The 17,506-nt window shown below is 39.0% G+C and overlaps 1 protein-coding gene across 4 annotated transcripts in view; it reads right to left on the bottom strand.

The window, feature by feature from the left end:
• Positions 1–2,170: 2,170 nt before the first annotated feature.
• Positions 2,171–17,506, bottom strand: part of zeb2a (zinc finger E-box binding homeobox 2a) — a 50,149-nt gene continuing 34,813 nt past the window's right edge. For 2 of the 4 annotated variants that reach the window (XM_077216429.1, XM_077216432.1), the window contains 8 exons: positions 15,432–15,650; positions 12,524–12,592; positions 11,341–11,529; positions 10,496–10,710; positions 8,795–8,903; positions 6,488–8,454; positions 5,865–5,967; positions 2,171–4,283 (listed from right to left, as the gene is read on the bottom strand). In XM_077216429.1, the coding sequence (XP_077072544.1) occupies positions 3,679–4,283; positions 5,865–5,967; positions 6,488–8,454; positions 8,795–8,903; positions 10,496–10,710; positions 11,341–11,529; positions 12,524–12,592; positions 15,432–15,650 (3,476 nt within the window). In that variant the 3' untranslated portion in view covers positions 2,171–3,678. Of the gene's footprint in view, positions 4,284–5,786; positions 5,968–6,487; positions 8,455–8,794; positions 8,904–10,495; positions 10,711–11,340; positions 11,530–12,523; positions 12,593–15,431; positions 15,651–17,506 lie in introns of all 4 variants that reach the window. The other 2 variants (XM_077216431.1, XM_077216430.1) reach the window with 1 other exon arrangement.

The raw sequence follows: 17,506 nt of genomic DNA, 5'->3' as shown, positions 1-17,506 counted from the left end.
GATTACGTTATTCCAGCGCACTGTGAAGTGGTTTGCAGGCGTCATAATGTGCTAGTATGAACTATGCGGATGCGGAACGTGCCATATATGATAAATTATTTAATTTATAATATAACAAACTTTGTTTTAAAAGCGACAAAGTTAGAATTTTGTCAAAATACATTTGTTTGAATGCTGGAAATCCCATGTCATATCAGCTTAAGCCAGGTTTTGGAACATGCTGGTTTGTTTTCCAAGGTGGTCTACTAACCCTAACCAGCTTGATCAAGGTCTACAATGTTGATCTCTGTCCCACCAGCTGGTAGTCCAGCTGATCATTCATCTAGATCAGCTTGGGCCATAATGACCGTAAATGACCAGCTTGTTGTTGCTAGAATCCATATAAAGCCTAATTTGTTGGTGGATTTTTGTATGAGAGCAGTTATAGCTAGCCTATGTGGAAACTCATACAACTAAAAACATTTTCGGAATGACAGACAGCATTTAATAAGTATTAATATTTTCTGATTTAAAGGACAGTCAGTTATGATGCTTATTTGTCCCACATTTTATCTGAACCCCCTCTTCTTAATATTTTGTCAGTATACTTAGCCTATACATTTTGCACTCAATATACCTTGTTAATTGCAAAACTTGCTCTAACACATACTTAGTATCTGTCCATCTTTCAAATAACGTAAAAAGTGTTTAGCCTTTTATTGATTGATTTATTGATGTTTTACAGTTACCACATTTTTACAGTAGTAAATATGCAATTTTTGGTGAAAACTACAATTATAATGGTAAATGTTGGTATTCAAAAGGGACATGTTTATTGTTTGTATTTAATTGCGGAGGAGTGTATACTTTAATTTTATTTCATGTTTTGATTGTTTTAGATTTAGATTTTTAAACTTTTATTTGCCCCCAACATATCATAACCATTTTTTATTTAAAAAAAAATCTGGTTTTGGTAGGTTTGAATTCATAAATTCTTTATATATATTTTACAGTACTTGCATATATAGCCTGTCTCAACAGTTATTGTCAATAGTCAGCTTTAAAGAGTGACTGACATTTTAATAACTGTCATAAATGTCCTGGGCCTTTTATTTATTTGTATGTATGTTTAATAAGTGGGTTGTGTGCAGAGGTCAGTGTAGGTGAAGTACAGTGTGGTGAACAGTACTTACAACAGTCCCTTTAAATAATCACCTGAATGGAAAACCACATGAATAGAACAACTACAGGTACAGTCTCAGACCAGATCAATTACACTTGTAATACACTTCTATTTTAATTAGCATGTTATTTAACATATTATTTCATATAAAGTATCCCAAATATTATCATTCAGTGTCAGAACATATACACATTTAAGTGGTTTTCCCACTCATGCATGATGCATTTATTTATTTATAAGTTACCCCATCAAAATTTGGACAGCAAAGAAATTTTTTTTTGCAAAAAATAAAAATAAATGCAGCTTATGTATAAGTACTGTGCGGTTCAATTTGATAGGGCAATTTATACAGTAACCTTAGCTTCTAAAATGAAATGGACTATACATCCCTGCAGGGAGAAAAGTGTCTTGAATAGTTCCTTGAAAATTAAACTTGAGATGAGTATGTGAGTTGAGAAAATTAGCAAGGTCATGGTTAATGGAAGTCCATAGAGTTCCAACATTGAGACTTCACAGCCAGTTTGGCAGCCTGCAGCTGATGTTAATTTAGCGCAACTCAACATCATTCAACTTCAAAGAGACTAATAGAAGGCTATCATACTGTGAGGGACTTTGATAAGGTGGATTATATTGCTATGTGTAATTCACATCAAAAGGTAAAGGTTCCAGTAATTAATTAAATGATGGCACAGAAAATGATACTGGGGAATGTTAAAGTGTGATGTTTGATAGCTACTTTTCTCCAATTTATGGAGGTGATTTATAATATGGATGACACTCCTTATTACTTGCACACGGGCGAACACACACACACACACACACACACACACACACACACACACACACACACATTATCAAAGATACTAAATTTCCAACTATTTGAAGACATTTTTTTCTTGGCTATATGGGAATGGTTATTTTGTATTTAAAGTAATACATTAAATGTCTCGAGATCTGTCAACTTGTGAGGAAATTTAAGTGAGTTGTTAAGTGAGATGTTACACAGGCTTTCAAAATTAAATTGGGCTACATTTATTCGAGCAAGGTCATTTTCAAGAAAAATTACAAATTAAAAATTAAATTATACTTCAACAGACATTTCAAAGAATCCCAACAACCACATCCCCCCTCCCCCTTATTTCTTTAGCTAAAAAAGGGAAAAAGGAAAAACAAATAAGATGAATAAAGTGGATTTTTTTTTCCTTTCAGTCAAAAATACAGTGTTTTCACAATATTGTATCAAAAGTTCCCAAATTGTAGATTCTCCTTCATCAGGTAAGTGTAGTATGAAGAGCAATTCACAGCAATCGCTCCAGATACAATAAATGCTCTCTTTACGTAAAATTTGCTCCACTTGTAAGGATCCTTATTTACTAAAATATATCTATATCAAGGAACTATAATACTGTACACTACAGTATGAAATAAATATAATTAGGAAATATAAAATGAGTCACATAAATAAAATGGTAGTTTAAAATAAAAATGAACTTTGTATTGAACAAAACAAAACAAACCAAGATAATACTGACAGATGATCTTAAAAAAATACAGAAAATTGCACAAACAATATGTAAACTAAACAACTGCAGTCTAATACTAATACTGACGTAGGTATGTCAAATGACAAGGTGAAATATTTCATTTAATACTAAAGCAGGTGCAAAGAGAACACTAGTTGACTTCGCTTTATACTGTACAAGGATGGCACTTGCAGAAAACACAGGTGAAAGGGTTTGCATATAAGGCTTTTCTCGAACGAAAAAAACAACAACACAGGGGTTCTGACGTCACCTCATACAATGAGCCTTCGTCATTACATTAACCTAGACTCTTTCCATCCACCCCTGGCCAACTTTAAGACTTTGTACGTTTAAGAATCATATAGATATTATTTATTTAAAGTCGCTTCATAAAAAGCCATGGTGAGACGCCAAAACTTGAATGGCTGGTCAGGAAAAGAAAGGTAAAACCAAGGGTATCACAGTAAGTGATAGACGAAATATAACACTTACACACTACTGCGTCTTCAAGCGCAGTATAAGTACATATAGGCAATGCTTTTTACCTAAGTGTTTTTTTGTTCATTTTATTTTTGTTTTTTATTTTTACTTTTTTCTAATACTTTTTTTTTTTCAGAGTGCAATTTCCAGGCTTGTGCTACGACCACAATGAAACACAGGAGTTATATGGAAATCAGCACCACACAGCTTTCTGGCTGAAACCTCTGTACATTTTAAAAACCTTTCTTTAAATTTTATTCTACAATCGTTATCACTTGTATATTTGCATAATATGGATTCCTTCATGTTCCATCCTAGTTTCTGATGCCTGATTTTGAAGTTCCACTCTTTTTTCAATGAGTGCAAGCCTCAGGCGCACGTTCAGATAACCAAGACGTGGCAGTGTGGTACAAATGTGAATCTGGCTCAAAGTCCCTCCAAAAGGGGCGGAAGAAGGGCACGATGCAAACTTGAGGAAAAAAAAACCAAGAAGCTTATTCCAAAATGCAGTAGTTAATCAGCATCCTCATTCTCGCAGTCAGGATTTCTTTTGCTTGCTAATTTCCCCTCTTCCGAGCTCTCGTCCTCTGTCCCTCCCATTACTTTGCTCTCTTTCTCATCTTTTGCTGTCCCTTCAGGGCTCTGAGTTTCAAATCTCTGCCCCTCTACTTCCATTTCCTCTTCCTCCACCAACCCTGTCTCTTGCCTGTTAGTCACTTCCGGATACGCCTCCTCTGCCTCCCTGGCCCGACCCTCAGTGCCGTCTCTCAAGATGGTGTTTTCTCGTGTGATGTCCTCCATCTGGTCCTCTGGATCCGAAAATCCCAGGGGCCCGAGGCCTTGAAGGTAAGCCCGACGCATTAAGAGCTCCGTGGGCTCCAGGGGTCCGCCATTGTCGTGGCTATCTTGTTTGGCGGCCTCACGCTCCTCTGCCTCCCGTTTGCAGTAGGAATATCGGTGGTTCATGTGCTGCGAGTAAGAGCCGGAATGGGAAAAGCGCTTGCCACATTTGTCACACTGGTAGGGTTTCTCGCCCGAGTGTAGACGTGAGTGCTCGATGAGGTGGTGCTTGTGTTTGAAGGCCTTTTTGCAAATCTGGCACTGGTGAGGCCGCTTTCCTGCAGAGACACAAAGAGAGAGGAGCCAACAGGTTAGCACAGCATCCATGATATTTTAAAGCTATAAACAGCTATTTGAAAATCCTCTCTTTGGAGGATGGACAAACTTGTATCAAATGTATTGTTTGCATTACAGTCAAATGTAAGGTAAAAAATTACAATTTACTAAGACACATATCCTTGAAGAAACGACCCAAATCCCTCCTTCATAACTTGTACCTCATGAGGAATTCTACAAAAAAAAAAACCCTCTTGTTTGGGATTAGTTTGGGTTAAAAACTGGAAGAAAAAAAAAGTCCTTACTAAAAACCCCTTCATTTCAAACAGCGACAAACCCCACCGGTTTATTTTAGATGTTACCAAAAACAGTGCAGGGAGGTGAGGGGGAAGCCACAGTCCTGAGGTGCTATTCTGAGGTTGTCTGTGACTGTTCTGAATGCAGCCAAGAAGATCAGGTGATTATCACTCCATGCCGCAAAAGGTGAAAGTGAGGCAGTCAGCATCCCTGACAGAGTTTATGAGATCATGACTTGGGATATGAAAATGCTTAGATAAGACATACATCTGTCTCGTGATGCCTTGTGTAATACAAACACCAAACACTTCACCTCCCGCACACCTTCCTCTTTCACCAGCTTGGATCACGTCATCTACTTACAGAAACTAGGAAATTAATTCTACTCTAATCAGTGAAGTAGGAGGCACTTGCCATTTGGCATTCAATGATTCCACCAGTAACATACTTGCCATAAAAACCCACACATTTGCCATCAGTTCCAAGCACATGAACAGATGTACTATATTCTTGGCCATGAATAGCGCTGGCATGCCTGCAACACCTTCCATAGCAGCCATACTTGAGATGGTCCCCTTCCCAACCTCCCCTCATCAAGTTCAAAAATAGACGAGACGGCAGATTCCTCTCTATGAATTCCGACCGAAGAATGTAAGTGAGGATGATGCAAACGTGTGAAAGAAAGGAGTTCCCCAGGAGGGTAGGTCACATTGTGGTAAAGAAATGCCACGCACACATCAGGCTTTCACACACCTGGCACACTGTGCCATGTTGGTATGCCAGCAAAATGTATTGACAATGTGTCTCTATATCGACTGGTGTTCCAAATGCTCAATTTAAAAGAAAAGTAAGATTTTTTGTGGTTCAATGAACAAAACGCAAATATGAGATATTGTGTGTGTGCATCTGCCATTTAAAGTGGTAATTATTTTTGTAAATTTTAGCTGGATTATAAATATGGTCTGTCACATGCTAAATAATAAAAAAAAAATCCCCTTGCCTGTCAAAAGGAAGAAAACTGTTACACCTTTGTCATGGGTTTGAAATGTACAACAAAAGTATGGCAATGGACAGAAAAAAATAGGTATGAAAAAATAAAGAAGGAAAGCAATGAAAGAAACGGAAAAAAAACACAATGTGATCAAAGGGAATTACTTGGAGGGGGGTGGACGAGGGTAAAAAAAAAGAGTTGTCTAAATGTGATATACCTGTGTGTTCATATTTGTGTCTTAGGAGGGAACTGGTCTTCTGGAATGTTTTGTCGCACAAGTCACACGCGTACATACCACTTTCAGTCTTCTTAATCTTCTTCCGGGCGAGCAGCGACTCGCTGTCTGTCAGGTCCTCTAGCCCTGACAGATAGTCCCCTGTGCTGTCCAGTAGCTCCCCCTGCAAAAGAAACAGATTTTAGACACTTCACACAATCCTAACCTGCCACAAATCCTAATCCTAACCTGCCACCAAGGAGACAGCCCCAGCCCCTTGTTTGATCCCACGTCTGGACAGAGCTTATCTCTGTAACCTGTATAAGACCTTTATCGCCTGAAGAGGTCTCAAAAGAGGGACATATGGCTTGATATTAAGAAGACTTTACAAGGGTTCTCTCAGTTTAGTACAGAACGTAGTATGAATTAATGAAGGTAACAGATTATGGAAATGCTGTAGAGAACATATTTTTAGGAAGCAATAACCTTTAATAACATCTATAATTTAATGTATAGACATTTTTATTAGTTTCTTTATTAATTTATTTGAGACTTTTAAATAAAAAAAAACTTTGGTTAAGATGAAATGCATGATAAAACACTGAATTTTACTGTCCTTTATCATACTTTTTAAACGGTTTAAACTAAAATAAAATGGAATACACAGGGAATTATTTTTCCCAGTACCATAACATTCAATCTACCTGGAAGCCTGGTTTCCGCTGGTATTTCCGCCGTTGCTGCATCTCAGCAAAAGTGGCTGCCCCTGCTGCGTAAGTGTAAGCCATTGGTGGTAAGAAACTCATGGGATCCAACCCTGGGTAAGGCCTGAGTCCCGGGATGCTGGCTTGAGCCGTAGACATAAAAGTAGGTGGAGGGAATGCTCCGTGAGGTGGAAGCGAGGTGTACATGTGCCCACCACCAAAGGGGTTTATACTAAAGATAGGACTTGAGCTTTTCTCCAGCTGATTTTCATTGCCCAAACTATTGGGAGCGTTGAACTCCTTCTTGATGTGGGCCAAATTTAAAGGCTCTGTTCCTGATTCACGTGCAGAGGAGTTGCTAGTGTGGTCAACAGAAAAGCCATTGTGTTTGGGTCTCCGTTCTGCCTTGTGAACTTGTTTTGGCAAAGACAAGTCCAGTGGTTCCCCGTGGGCATCCTCAGAGATGAGGCTGTTAGGAGTGTACGAACTGCTATGTGAGTGTTTGGATGATGATGATGATGAGAGATTCAAAGGTGAGGGTGTCTCACCTCTTAAGTGGTCCACAGAGTCAAGTGGCTTTTCATTGGTCTGCCTGATGCCTGTAAATTGATGTGATTTGGACAATTTGTGCCCTGAATCCCCATTGGTGATAACTTGGATCTCCGCCGTTGATTCGCCATATTGACCCAGAGAAATAGGTGAACGGGCAAAAGTGGACTCCCTGCTCAAGCCATGGTTGAGCTCTCCACTTCGCTCAAGGGGAGGAGATCTTTTCCTTGAGAAGCTATGGTGAGATTGAGCTTTCCATTGCGCAAACGAATCCTTCACAAACTCCTGAGGAAGACCCACTGCCATGGAGATCTTCCTCAATTCCTCTGAGTTGGGCTCAGTGTTCATGGCAAAGTAGGCTTTCAGTACTGTCATGTGATCCTTGTAGGGGTTGACTGGACTGGTGGCATTCCTCTCAAAAGATGAGGAGATCACACCATCATGCTGCTCTGAGCCGATAAGCCCCTTGCGGCCGGTTGGTACAGTATCATTAGGTTTGAGGACAGCCTTGATCTCCTCGTTCATCTTGCAGAGATAGCGCTCGTGTTGATGTAATGGAATAGGGCCAGAAAATGTCTCCTTGCAATACTGACAAGAGAATGGTGCGTACTGCGCATCCCTCTCATGTGCTTTGTTTTCAGATAGAAGATCCATGGTGTGGCTGGGTCTTTCTTTTTTTATATCCACCGCTCGCCTCTTAGAGTCTTCTGTTAAATTCTGGAGACATGCTTTGGCTTCATTGACCTTTTCCAGTGTGTAGTCAATGATAGTCTTGGTGGGACTGTTGTGTCCAATGCCAAGAAAGCCTTGCTGGGAGGCCAGTACCCGATTCTGCTCCTCCATCTGGGAGCCTAATTCCTTCATGTATGCTCTAAGCTTAGAGATCTCTTCAGGGTTGCCATCCAATTTCTGTCTGCAAACTGTATTGTCCACAATCTGAAGAACTTTCTGAACCTCACTCATGTTGTTGATGAACGCTGGATAGCCCAATAGATGAGAATCTGACCCAATGCCTAGATGTTGCAGGGGGTTCTGAGATGAACTGTGCATCCCTGGAGGACTACGGCCACCGCCATTGAGAAAGGCGCCTGACCCACCATATTCTTGTTGAGATGCGATCATAAGACGGTATTCATTGAAGTCCATGGGCTCAGACTTGATGTCTGGGTGGGCAGATGGGTCTTGAAGGCTCATGGACCTGCCATTCTCCAGTTTGTGACGGAGCTGAGCTAAGGCAGGACTGCCAGGGGAGGATGCAGCAGAGTTTGGTGATGAGCCAGGCTTGCTGTTGACTCCATGGCGTACCCGTCCATTAATAGAGATAAGGCCAATGCATTTCTTGCTACTTATGTGGGAGCTGTAGGAGCCAGAGTGGGAGAAGCGCTTCTTGCAGTTGGAGCACTCATATGGCTTCTCACCTTCAAACAAATCAAAACATGTCTTATTTTTTTATTATTGCATGAATACAACAATTAAGTGATGTTCCTTTACATATTTTAAACATTTAACTTTTTCCCCATTCCATCATTCAACTTAATGATTGATAGGATGATTGGATCCCACAATAACAAATAATTATTGCATAATTATATAATTATGGTTTTTAAATATTCATCATCTATCTAGACTATCCAAACCACACTGAATCACCATAAGGCAAATTGAAGACATATGAATAAGATTATACATATTATTGTCATTCTTTTTACAGCACATATGAAAAGTGGCTCTCAACATTGTATTCAATGAATCACTTACCACTGTGAATGCGGAGGTGCTCCTTCAAATGATGCTTGTATTTGAAGGCTTTTCCACACTCTGTGCATTTGAATTTGCGGTTACCAGCCCCTTCGTTTAGCAGTTGAGGCTGAGAGGGAAAGAAAGATTACAGAAATTGATACAGGAAGAAAAAAGTCATGATATAGTTATAATTCCTTCTGAAGGTTAAATGTGTCAATAATAATAATACTACATTTATTTATATTGAGAATCATAGACAGAATATATGTCAGAATTGTATTTAGGTATGTGTGTCCAAGGCTGCTGAAGCAACAGTTTTTCAAGATCTTTTTTTTCCTGCATAATTAAGTTCACAAGATCAATTGGTGGTGACTTTGTACCTTGTCAGTACCTTATCCGTTAAACGTATCTACATGCTTTAAACATTTACTGTCTAGGTTTAGTTAAATCAGTGTAGGCTGTATCTGTATTCACCATTGAAAGTTAAATGCAGGTGCTCTTCCTCCATTTGAAATTCAAATGTGGGCCCCAGATGCACAACAAAAACAACAGCGTTCACCCTGCACCCCACACACAGGTCTGTGAAAAATATGTGGGAGTCCACGTTTGTTTAATAGTCACTATGTACCGTACTATGCAGAAGTTATTTCTTCAAAAGTCCAGTCATACTCGTGTACACAGGCCAGTTTAAGATAGGTATTGGGGTTTCCATTTACTGTAAGAGTGTATGCAAATATATACACAGAATGCACATTGAAATGTAATACTAAGCCTAGCAAGGTGAACCTAGCAATGAATGTTCAAAGCCTTCAGGAAAATAGCCCTTTAGAGCAAATAAACAAACACTTAAAGTAATTTAAGGATTAGGATACTCTAGATCACCAGGAAAAAAAAGCCATCTGGTCATGTTTAATTCAGTCTGGAGAGGTGTACATACAGTATATGTGTGTGTGTGTGTGTGTGTGTGTGTGTGTGTGTGTGTGTGTGTGTGTGTGTGTGTGTGTGTGTGTGTGTGTGTGTGTGTGCGTGTGCGTGTGTGTGCGTGTGTGTGTGTGTGTGCGTGAGTGTGTATCAGCCAGTAAGATGAGAGTGCAAGGCAAGTATTCCAAATTCTTTTTCAATGTGCCCAAGACTGCTTAAGGTTCAAAGTTGAAAGCCTAAATGCAGGATATCCTGTTATAATCCTATCAAACAACCGAGAACCCTTTTACCACATCAAAAACCGACATTTTCCTTCAGTAATAAAGCCATATAGAGTTTCATCTTCAAAATAATTCCAAATCACTGCATTTTTTCACAGCATGCTCATGTTGAGACCGGCCTAAAAGGCAAAATTAACATCAGCTTTCCCTGCATCTTTTGAGTTGACTCCACTCCAACAGCTGATGCGAGAAGTCAGAAGGCCTATAGGACTCAATGTGCTAGAACAGCCCACACATGACCGGCTGTGGGTGGACACTCAGGGGAGTATGACAGTGCACAGCTGTGGCTCCGGTGTGAAGGATTCAAGTATTAAGGAGCTTCCGGAGGAGCTTTTTCAATGCTGGAGCTATCAACAGGCTAAAACATGTTCTCATGATGTCTCTGACGTGTACTTAAGTAAATTCTCAGAATGCGAGATGCAGCATCTTTCACAATGAATTTCTATAATAATCCTTAAAAAAAACATGATTAGGAAGTAATGAGTGTGGGTACTGACTGAGGTGGGCCTTGTCTCACCTGATCTCTGGCAGGCTTATGTGTGGCCATATGGCGCTCTAGCTGGGTGCGGTAGGCGAAGGTGTCACTGCACAGGGGACAGGGGAAGCTCTCATCGTTTTTCTCATGTCGGTACTTGATGTGCTCCTTCAGAGAGGTCAGCCGCTTGTAGCCCCGGTCACAGTAGGGGCAGGTCAACAGTTGGGCAAAGGCATCTGGCGTCCTCAGTGCCAGATCTGGGCAAAATTGAAAGGAGCAAACAGAGTGAAGGAGGGGGACTGAAGAAAAAAAATCAGCATATGTAGGACAAACAGTTGCCATATGAGGCCATGGGAGAACGATAGGTAAAGCACCGCATTCAAAAAAATTTGAAACAGCCAAGAATTACTTCATGTATTTGTTTCTTTTTTATTCACTTGTATTTTTGTTTTGTTTTTACATTTAAGATATGACAAACCTATAAAAAAATACATGTATATAATTCAAATAGATTTGGAGAATTATACATTTTTACACTTTGTCCACCCACACTAATTTGCAGATACAATCAAATTAAGTTACATTTAATTGAATAATAATAATAATAATAATAATAATAATAATAATAATAATAATAATAATAATAATAATAATAATAATAATAATAATAATAATAAATAAAATAGATAGGTATTGTACAAAATGTTAAATACAAATATTTCTTACTGGCTATGAAAAAGATTTTTACTTTATTTTTTAGTAAAAAAATATTTTTTTGTTTCTGTGACAATGTGTCCAAAAACAATTTCTACTTGCACTTGGTGAGTCGTAAATGTTAGATCATCTTTTTATGTATTGCCTTTTTATAAGTGTAGTTTAATGCCTACCGTTTTCATTTTCATCTTGTCCGTTGGCCTCTGGTGTTCCCAGTCGTGTACCCTCCTCTGGGTCTTCTGGATAAATGATAACAGTATCCTGCAGGTATTCTGCAATGCTCGCTGCATGTCCCTCACTGTCATCCAGTTTCCTCTTGGCAAAGAAGCTTTCCAGCTCTGAAGAGGCATCAATACCCTTAACTGCACACAGGAAGTGGGGAGAAAAAGCACAAATGAATCCAGTGGTTGATGCTCAGTGTCATTGGAAAGGACCAAGCTGAATATTAGGACACTGGTCCTGCTAAGTGTGATGTAGTGGAGACCAAACCATTAGAAGGCCTTTCAAGGTGGAAGTATTTATTTAAGTTACAACATAATGGCCACTTCAAAGACTAATAGGAGCCAGCTTGATCATCAAGCACTCTTTAAGCATCCTCTTGCATGTTTGAAAATGCTTTAAACATTTCCAGCATTATGGGTAATTGAGTTATATGGCAATTAGGCGTGCCGGGGTAACTGATCTCACTTTGTATTGCTCATCGTATACATAAAATCGGACTCAATAATCTAATTATGGATCATGTGTTACGTGTAATTGCACAGAACAAGATTTTAAACTTGATTTTTGTAAACAATAGGTTTTTGGATGCTTTATGGAGAGCAACTAAAAGATACCGAAAGGATGAATAGACAAGAGTGCCTTATAGAAAAGTAGATTTATAAAAAAAAAATGAGGTAATGTGGGTATATAACTAATAAAATGACAGACGTTATTGCAAATTATACTTTTTCTTCAGATGACTGGACTCTTTGGGTAAACAAATGAAAATGTTATTGTTTCTTTGTAATCAATTTGAAAGTACATAGACTGAACAAATTCGATTTTGGTCTTAAACTCAATTTGGCTGCAAAATGTGATTTGCCATGCACTCGTGCTCAACTAAAAAATGTTTACTTTCCATCTCTCATGGGCACACGAGGAAGCATTATCTCAGATGCTCAAGTGTGTACCACGCACAAGTTTACGTGTGGTCTTAAGAGATGTTACACACTTACATAAGAAGTATTTCATGATGAATATGCTCAAAATTTGATTAAGTATCTTGATTACCAAAAATGGTTGATCCAACTCTCTAAATATAGTTATTTTTTAAAATATACACGAATATTTCAAAATATTGTGAAGTGATCTCACCTGCACCATTTCCAATTCCATGAAGAGAGACGTCAGGGCTCATGGAGTTATACTCAGCTTTTCTCTCCTCTGTAATAAATGCCATGTAGAAGAGAGAAAACACTGTTTAAATGATCATGATAATCACAAACAAAAACAAAAAACATTTTGTATAACCAAATCTTCTGCCCTTATCAGTTCATTTTAATGAACATATTAAATGTGTGTTTAAGTGTAATTAGTTTAGAAAAATATGACACAGCAAATGAAAAATAAATCATCCTGATGATGAGAGGACATATCAGGAAGGGATATATCTCAAACAAGTTGACAGAAGCTCAGAGAATGATGCACTTCTCTTTAGCGGGGCATAAGAAATTATGTCAAGGTATTTAGGGAGGAGAGGAGGGTGGTCTGAGAGAAGTTTGCTCAAATACTGCAGCTATTGTGTTTGTTCCTCCTCCTCCCCCTCATGTGACCTCATACCGGGAGTCACAAGTATCATAAGCTTCCCCCACAAAAGGAGGATATACAGCACCTCTTACACCACATCACAGGGGGAAAACAAGGGTACTCAAGACTCCTGACACACACACACACACCCGCGCGCCACCACGGTATAAGTACTGTTTAATTTCAAAACTGCCTTCCACTTCCTTCCTCATTATCTAAGTATGACAACCGAGAGAGATTTTGAAAGTCAGCGAATTCTCTCACTTTTCACCACATTTAAGAGATGTCTTTCAAAGCTGTGTTTGAAATCATTGTGAGAGAAACTTCTCAGAGCAATGCTTCTTGAAGGGATGTTTTGAGTATCAAAAGCTTTTACTTGGATGCGTTTCATTGAACAAAGTTTTAATGAAACAAGGCATTTGCTAATAGGGGGCTTGTCTTCACAAAACCCCTTCTTGGTGAAATTGTCTCCTGTGCCATGCAGATAAAAGTGCAAGGCCTGGAGCCAGCGAAAATATTCTCAGAATTATTTTGTTTTCCTTTGAGGTACATTGGCTTAAAACTTCTTTGGGAGGGTTAGCGATTAGCAGTATTAGCATGTGGATATTTTAAGGTCATAGGAAGGACCGAACGTAATGTGTGGCGCACTTAAAACCCAGTTTAAGGGAAGCCAATGAGGTATCAGAGATTAATTTTGAGTAAATAAGTTTCCTCGAGTGACAAAATGGCAACTACATTAGAGTCTCAGTTCTGCTTGTGGTAGCTGCAGGCCCCCTGAGGCAATGGTGTGATTTTAACCACTGCAACACAGGAGAAGTTCCAGATCTCTTTTGGTCCATAATTAAATGATATTTTGTTTCAATTGTCAATTTGACATGGACTTATTATGCTTGTAAATATGCTTGCAAACACTGGAGCTACAGTACTGATAAGTGGTGATATTACCAATTGCTGATACTGCTATACAGTGTATAATACAATAACTTTACATATTCTTTACATATATTACATATAACAGTAATATATAAAGTCTGGTCCAAAAGTACTACACTGAATTTTGTTTATTTAAACTGTTTTTATTTAAAAAAAAATATTATTATTATTTTTATTAAAGAAATTGATGCTTTTATTTAGAAAAATTGTTAAAAAGTGACTAAAACATTTATGTTGAACAGAAACAAATGCTGTTCTTTTGAACTTCTATTTATCAAAGAATCCTGAAAAAAATGGTCATGGTTTCCATTAAAATACCAAGCAGCGCAATTGTTTTATTTTTGAAACATTTTTGAACAGTGGAGTATATTATTTTAGATTTAGACTAATCAATTTTAGATTAATCAAATAACCAATTTAATTCAAAATGAAACATTATTTTCTGTTAAAATTTTCACTCAAATGAAATTCTGATCATATCATTTTTAATCGGAAAAAAATATTTAAAAAAAATAACTTTTATAAATCAGAAAAATGCTAATTATAAGCATTTTCCCAAGTGGTCTGTAGAACCCCACTGTTTTAGAAAAGCATATAAAGCATATAAAGACTTAAGGTGCATCTTCTCAAGCAACCACAGCAAAGAGGAAGATGATTCATGCAGCCTCTTTTAAGATACTGAATTTACCAGCATCTACCACAGTGTTTTTCTCCAGCTAGTGGACTCATCTCTTCATATTTAATCACTAAGATAAAATAATGCTATGCTACCAAAGGCGTGGCATTCAAATAAACTCAGATGACGTTCATTAATCTAGCATATAGTGTGAACATCAACTAAACAAAACACTGTTCAAGCGAATGACACATCCCTGAAGACCCTGTTTAGTTCTGTGACTGTGACACTCTCTGAAGTTAAGTGATGCATATGGTTTAGTCATTAGCTAAGACTGATTGCTGGGGGTCGGGTTTTTTTCTTTCTTTTTTTATATTTTCAAACCGGGCGACTCGCATGAGTTCTCCCTTCACTCTGTAACTGTCAGCCAGGCCCAGGGAATTGTGGGCCTATTATGTATGTAAATGGCCATCATAATGCTAAAATTTTCATTTAAGGCCTTTAATGAGTCTTCAGCAGGGCAGGCTCCTGCTAAATGATAGCTCTGCAATCCTAATTAAGAGAATTTATCTTTAAAGCCTCACTAGCTTGGGTCTTGTCCGTGATCTTGATCGCTTTCGGTTTTGGGTGGGTGAGTCAAAACGAATCCAAAAGAAAGGGGTGTGGAGTGATGATGCACTAAAGATTAGGTGTAACCTACTTTGTGACAACAGTAAGAAACCAAAGTAGAAAAGTGAGCTAATAGTCTAAAAGTTGCCATTACATCAAAAATGCCAGACAGCTGCTAGGTGTTGGCCTAGTAAATAAAGCCGCTCTGTCCTGGTAATATGAAAACGGCAAGTTTGATAGATAAAACAAATTAACCTCAGCTATGTTTCATATGTTAATACCACAATTCACTGTAATATTCTCAGCTCTCACTCTTACCTGAACCATTCAGGTCTTCGTGGCGCCAGACATGGGCCCCTGCCCCATCCTGGCTTTCGTTTTCTTCATCCCCCCGGCAGGAGAGCAGGGCATGGGCTACCCGGGGTGAAGCCTCCAGGCTCGGCACACCTGCTGGACTGCCTTCGCCCTCAGAACCCAGCAGTCTGTCCTCCTCATCGGACCCTGACCCCGCATCCACCACGTTTTCATAACTCAGCACTGAGGACAGAAAAGAGTTCATGTGTTATCATGTGAGTTTACCAACATCTCAAAAGAAGTTTGTGCAGTCTTAGTGGTATGGCTATTTGATTACAATCTTGGCCTGTTAACCCACTTCTTCACATATTCAATAAGCGCATGGTAATAAGACAGAGCAGGACAATTGAGGTTGCCAGTGAAAAGAAATTTGGGGGGGGGGGGGGGGGGGGGATTCAGCAGCTTGATTAATAGGCATTTGTATAAAATGTACATAGCTTGATAAAAAGTAAAAAGCAGGGTTGTCAACCTTTTCTGACCCATTGATAATCTAAATAATCTAAAATAATTATGTAAAAAGATTGCAAATAAATACTTGAGTAATAATATATATTATATATTATTATATTAGACCATTTCCAAAGTCTTGATGTCAAGATACTGGAAGCCTCACAAGACCAGATTACTTGATATACAACAAAAGAGAGCATGATAAAGCAAACCACAACTCTGGGGGTGAGAGGTGGTGAGGGTCTAATAAACTATGAAACTTACATCATGGGAACAACAGTTTAACGTTCAAGTTCATTTGAAGTTCTTTCCTTCCCTAATACAGCATACATCTCCCCAGGCTCTCCGAGCACCTTATCTCAGAGGCACGCTGCCAAAGCAGTGAGAACTAGTGGGAAGTTTCTCTAATGGTTAGATTAAAAACCCTAATTGCTGATTTCAGGACAATTTTCTCCCTCTTCTGAACACATAGTTTTAAAAAACAACAAACTTTCCCTTCCATCAGAGCTCTATTTCCCAGTTCGTTGGCGTCAAATGGACTCAACTGGGCTGTGGAACGCTCCATTCCCTCCTCCGTACCTTAACTACCCCTAATCTCTCCCTAGGAGCCCATTCACTTTAAAAAAAAATGCCAATGATGTCTTTTTTTCACAGGTTCCCATGCAAAAAAGGCTGACTGCTTCCCATTGCCGGTTCTCGCCAGAGGACGTGAAGATTAGCTGCACGTATCTGATCATAATATGATCTTTGTCTGATCCGTGGGGCTGCATTTGCTCCCCCGGACAACTGCGCAACAGGTGCAAATTAAAAGGGGAACCATCCCGGGTACAAGGGATGGTCGAAATGCACTGACCCGGGCTGAATACCAAAGAGTGGGGTGAGGTGGTATGGTGGGGGTGAGGGGCGTGGGACAAAAAGCTTTCTAACTAAGAGGTGTGACCAGCGGGATTATTTAAGAGCGACTTCAGGGCCGAGGGTGAAGACCCCCCCTCCTTGAATGAAAAGGAGAAGGCGAGCAAGAGAAAGCAAAAGAGAGACATAAAGGGAGTGGTTGAAAGTAAGACATGAGAGGCTCTTTGTGTGGTCCGAGTATACCTTGGATGTAAAGCAACTTTATCTCGACTTTTTTTTCTATCCTCTGTTTCCTCCTCCCACGTTTCATCCCTTTCACTCATACCCATATATTTCTTCATCTGTAGCCCAGTTATAAGTGCACTTCACTTTCTTGACCAGGTACCGTACGAAAGACAGCACTGAATGTTGGTAACAGAGCAAAAAAGCTGCGGCCAATCATTCAGAGTTTGAATGGTGGGAGTGTTCTGAAGGAAAAGAAAGAAGTGGGAGGACTGGGAAAAGAATCAAGAGGATGAATACAGAGGTCAGGGCTGAATATTAATAATAGTGAACTGCTTAGCGGTTTGACTTTAAGCCCACGCAAAACACTAAACTCTTTACATCACATTTTCCTGTTCTTGCTTGTGTTTTTCAACAGCATATGCTAGCCATCTACATTCCTAATGACATAGCTTGAATACTTGAGTGGATGCTTGAGATTTTTTTTTCTTTTCTTCAGAAAGTCAGTATGGTTT

The sequence above is a fragment of the Siphateles boraxobius genome, unplaced genomic scaffold (assembly GCF_051911475.1).
Source record: "Siphateles boraxobius isolate OS27281-9 unplaced genomic scaffold, OSU_SipBor_1 7, whole genome shotgun sequence".
Classification (NCBI taxonomy): Eukaryota; Metazoa; Chordata; class Actinopteri; order Cypriniformes; family Leuciscidae; genus Siphateles; species Siphateles boraxobius.
This window is presented reverse-complemented; position numbering and strand designations above follow the sequence as displayed.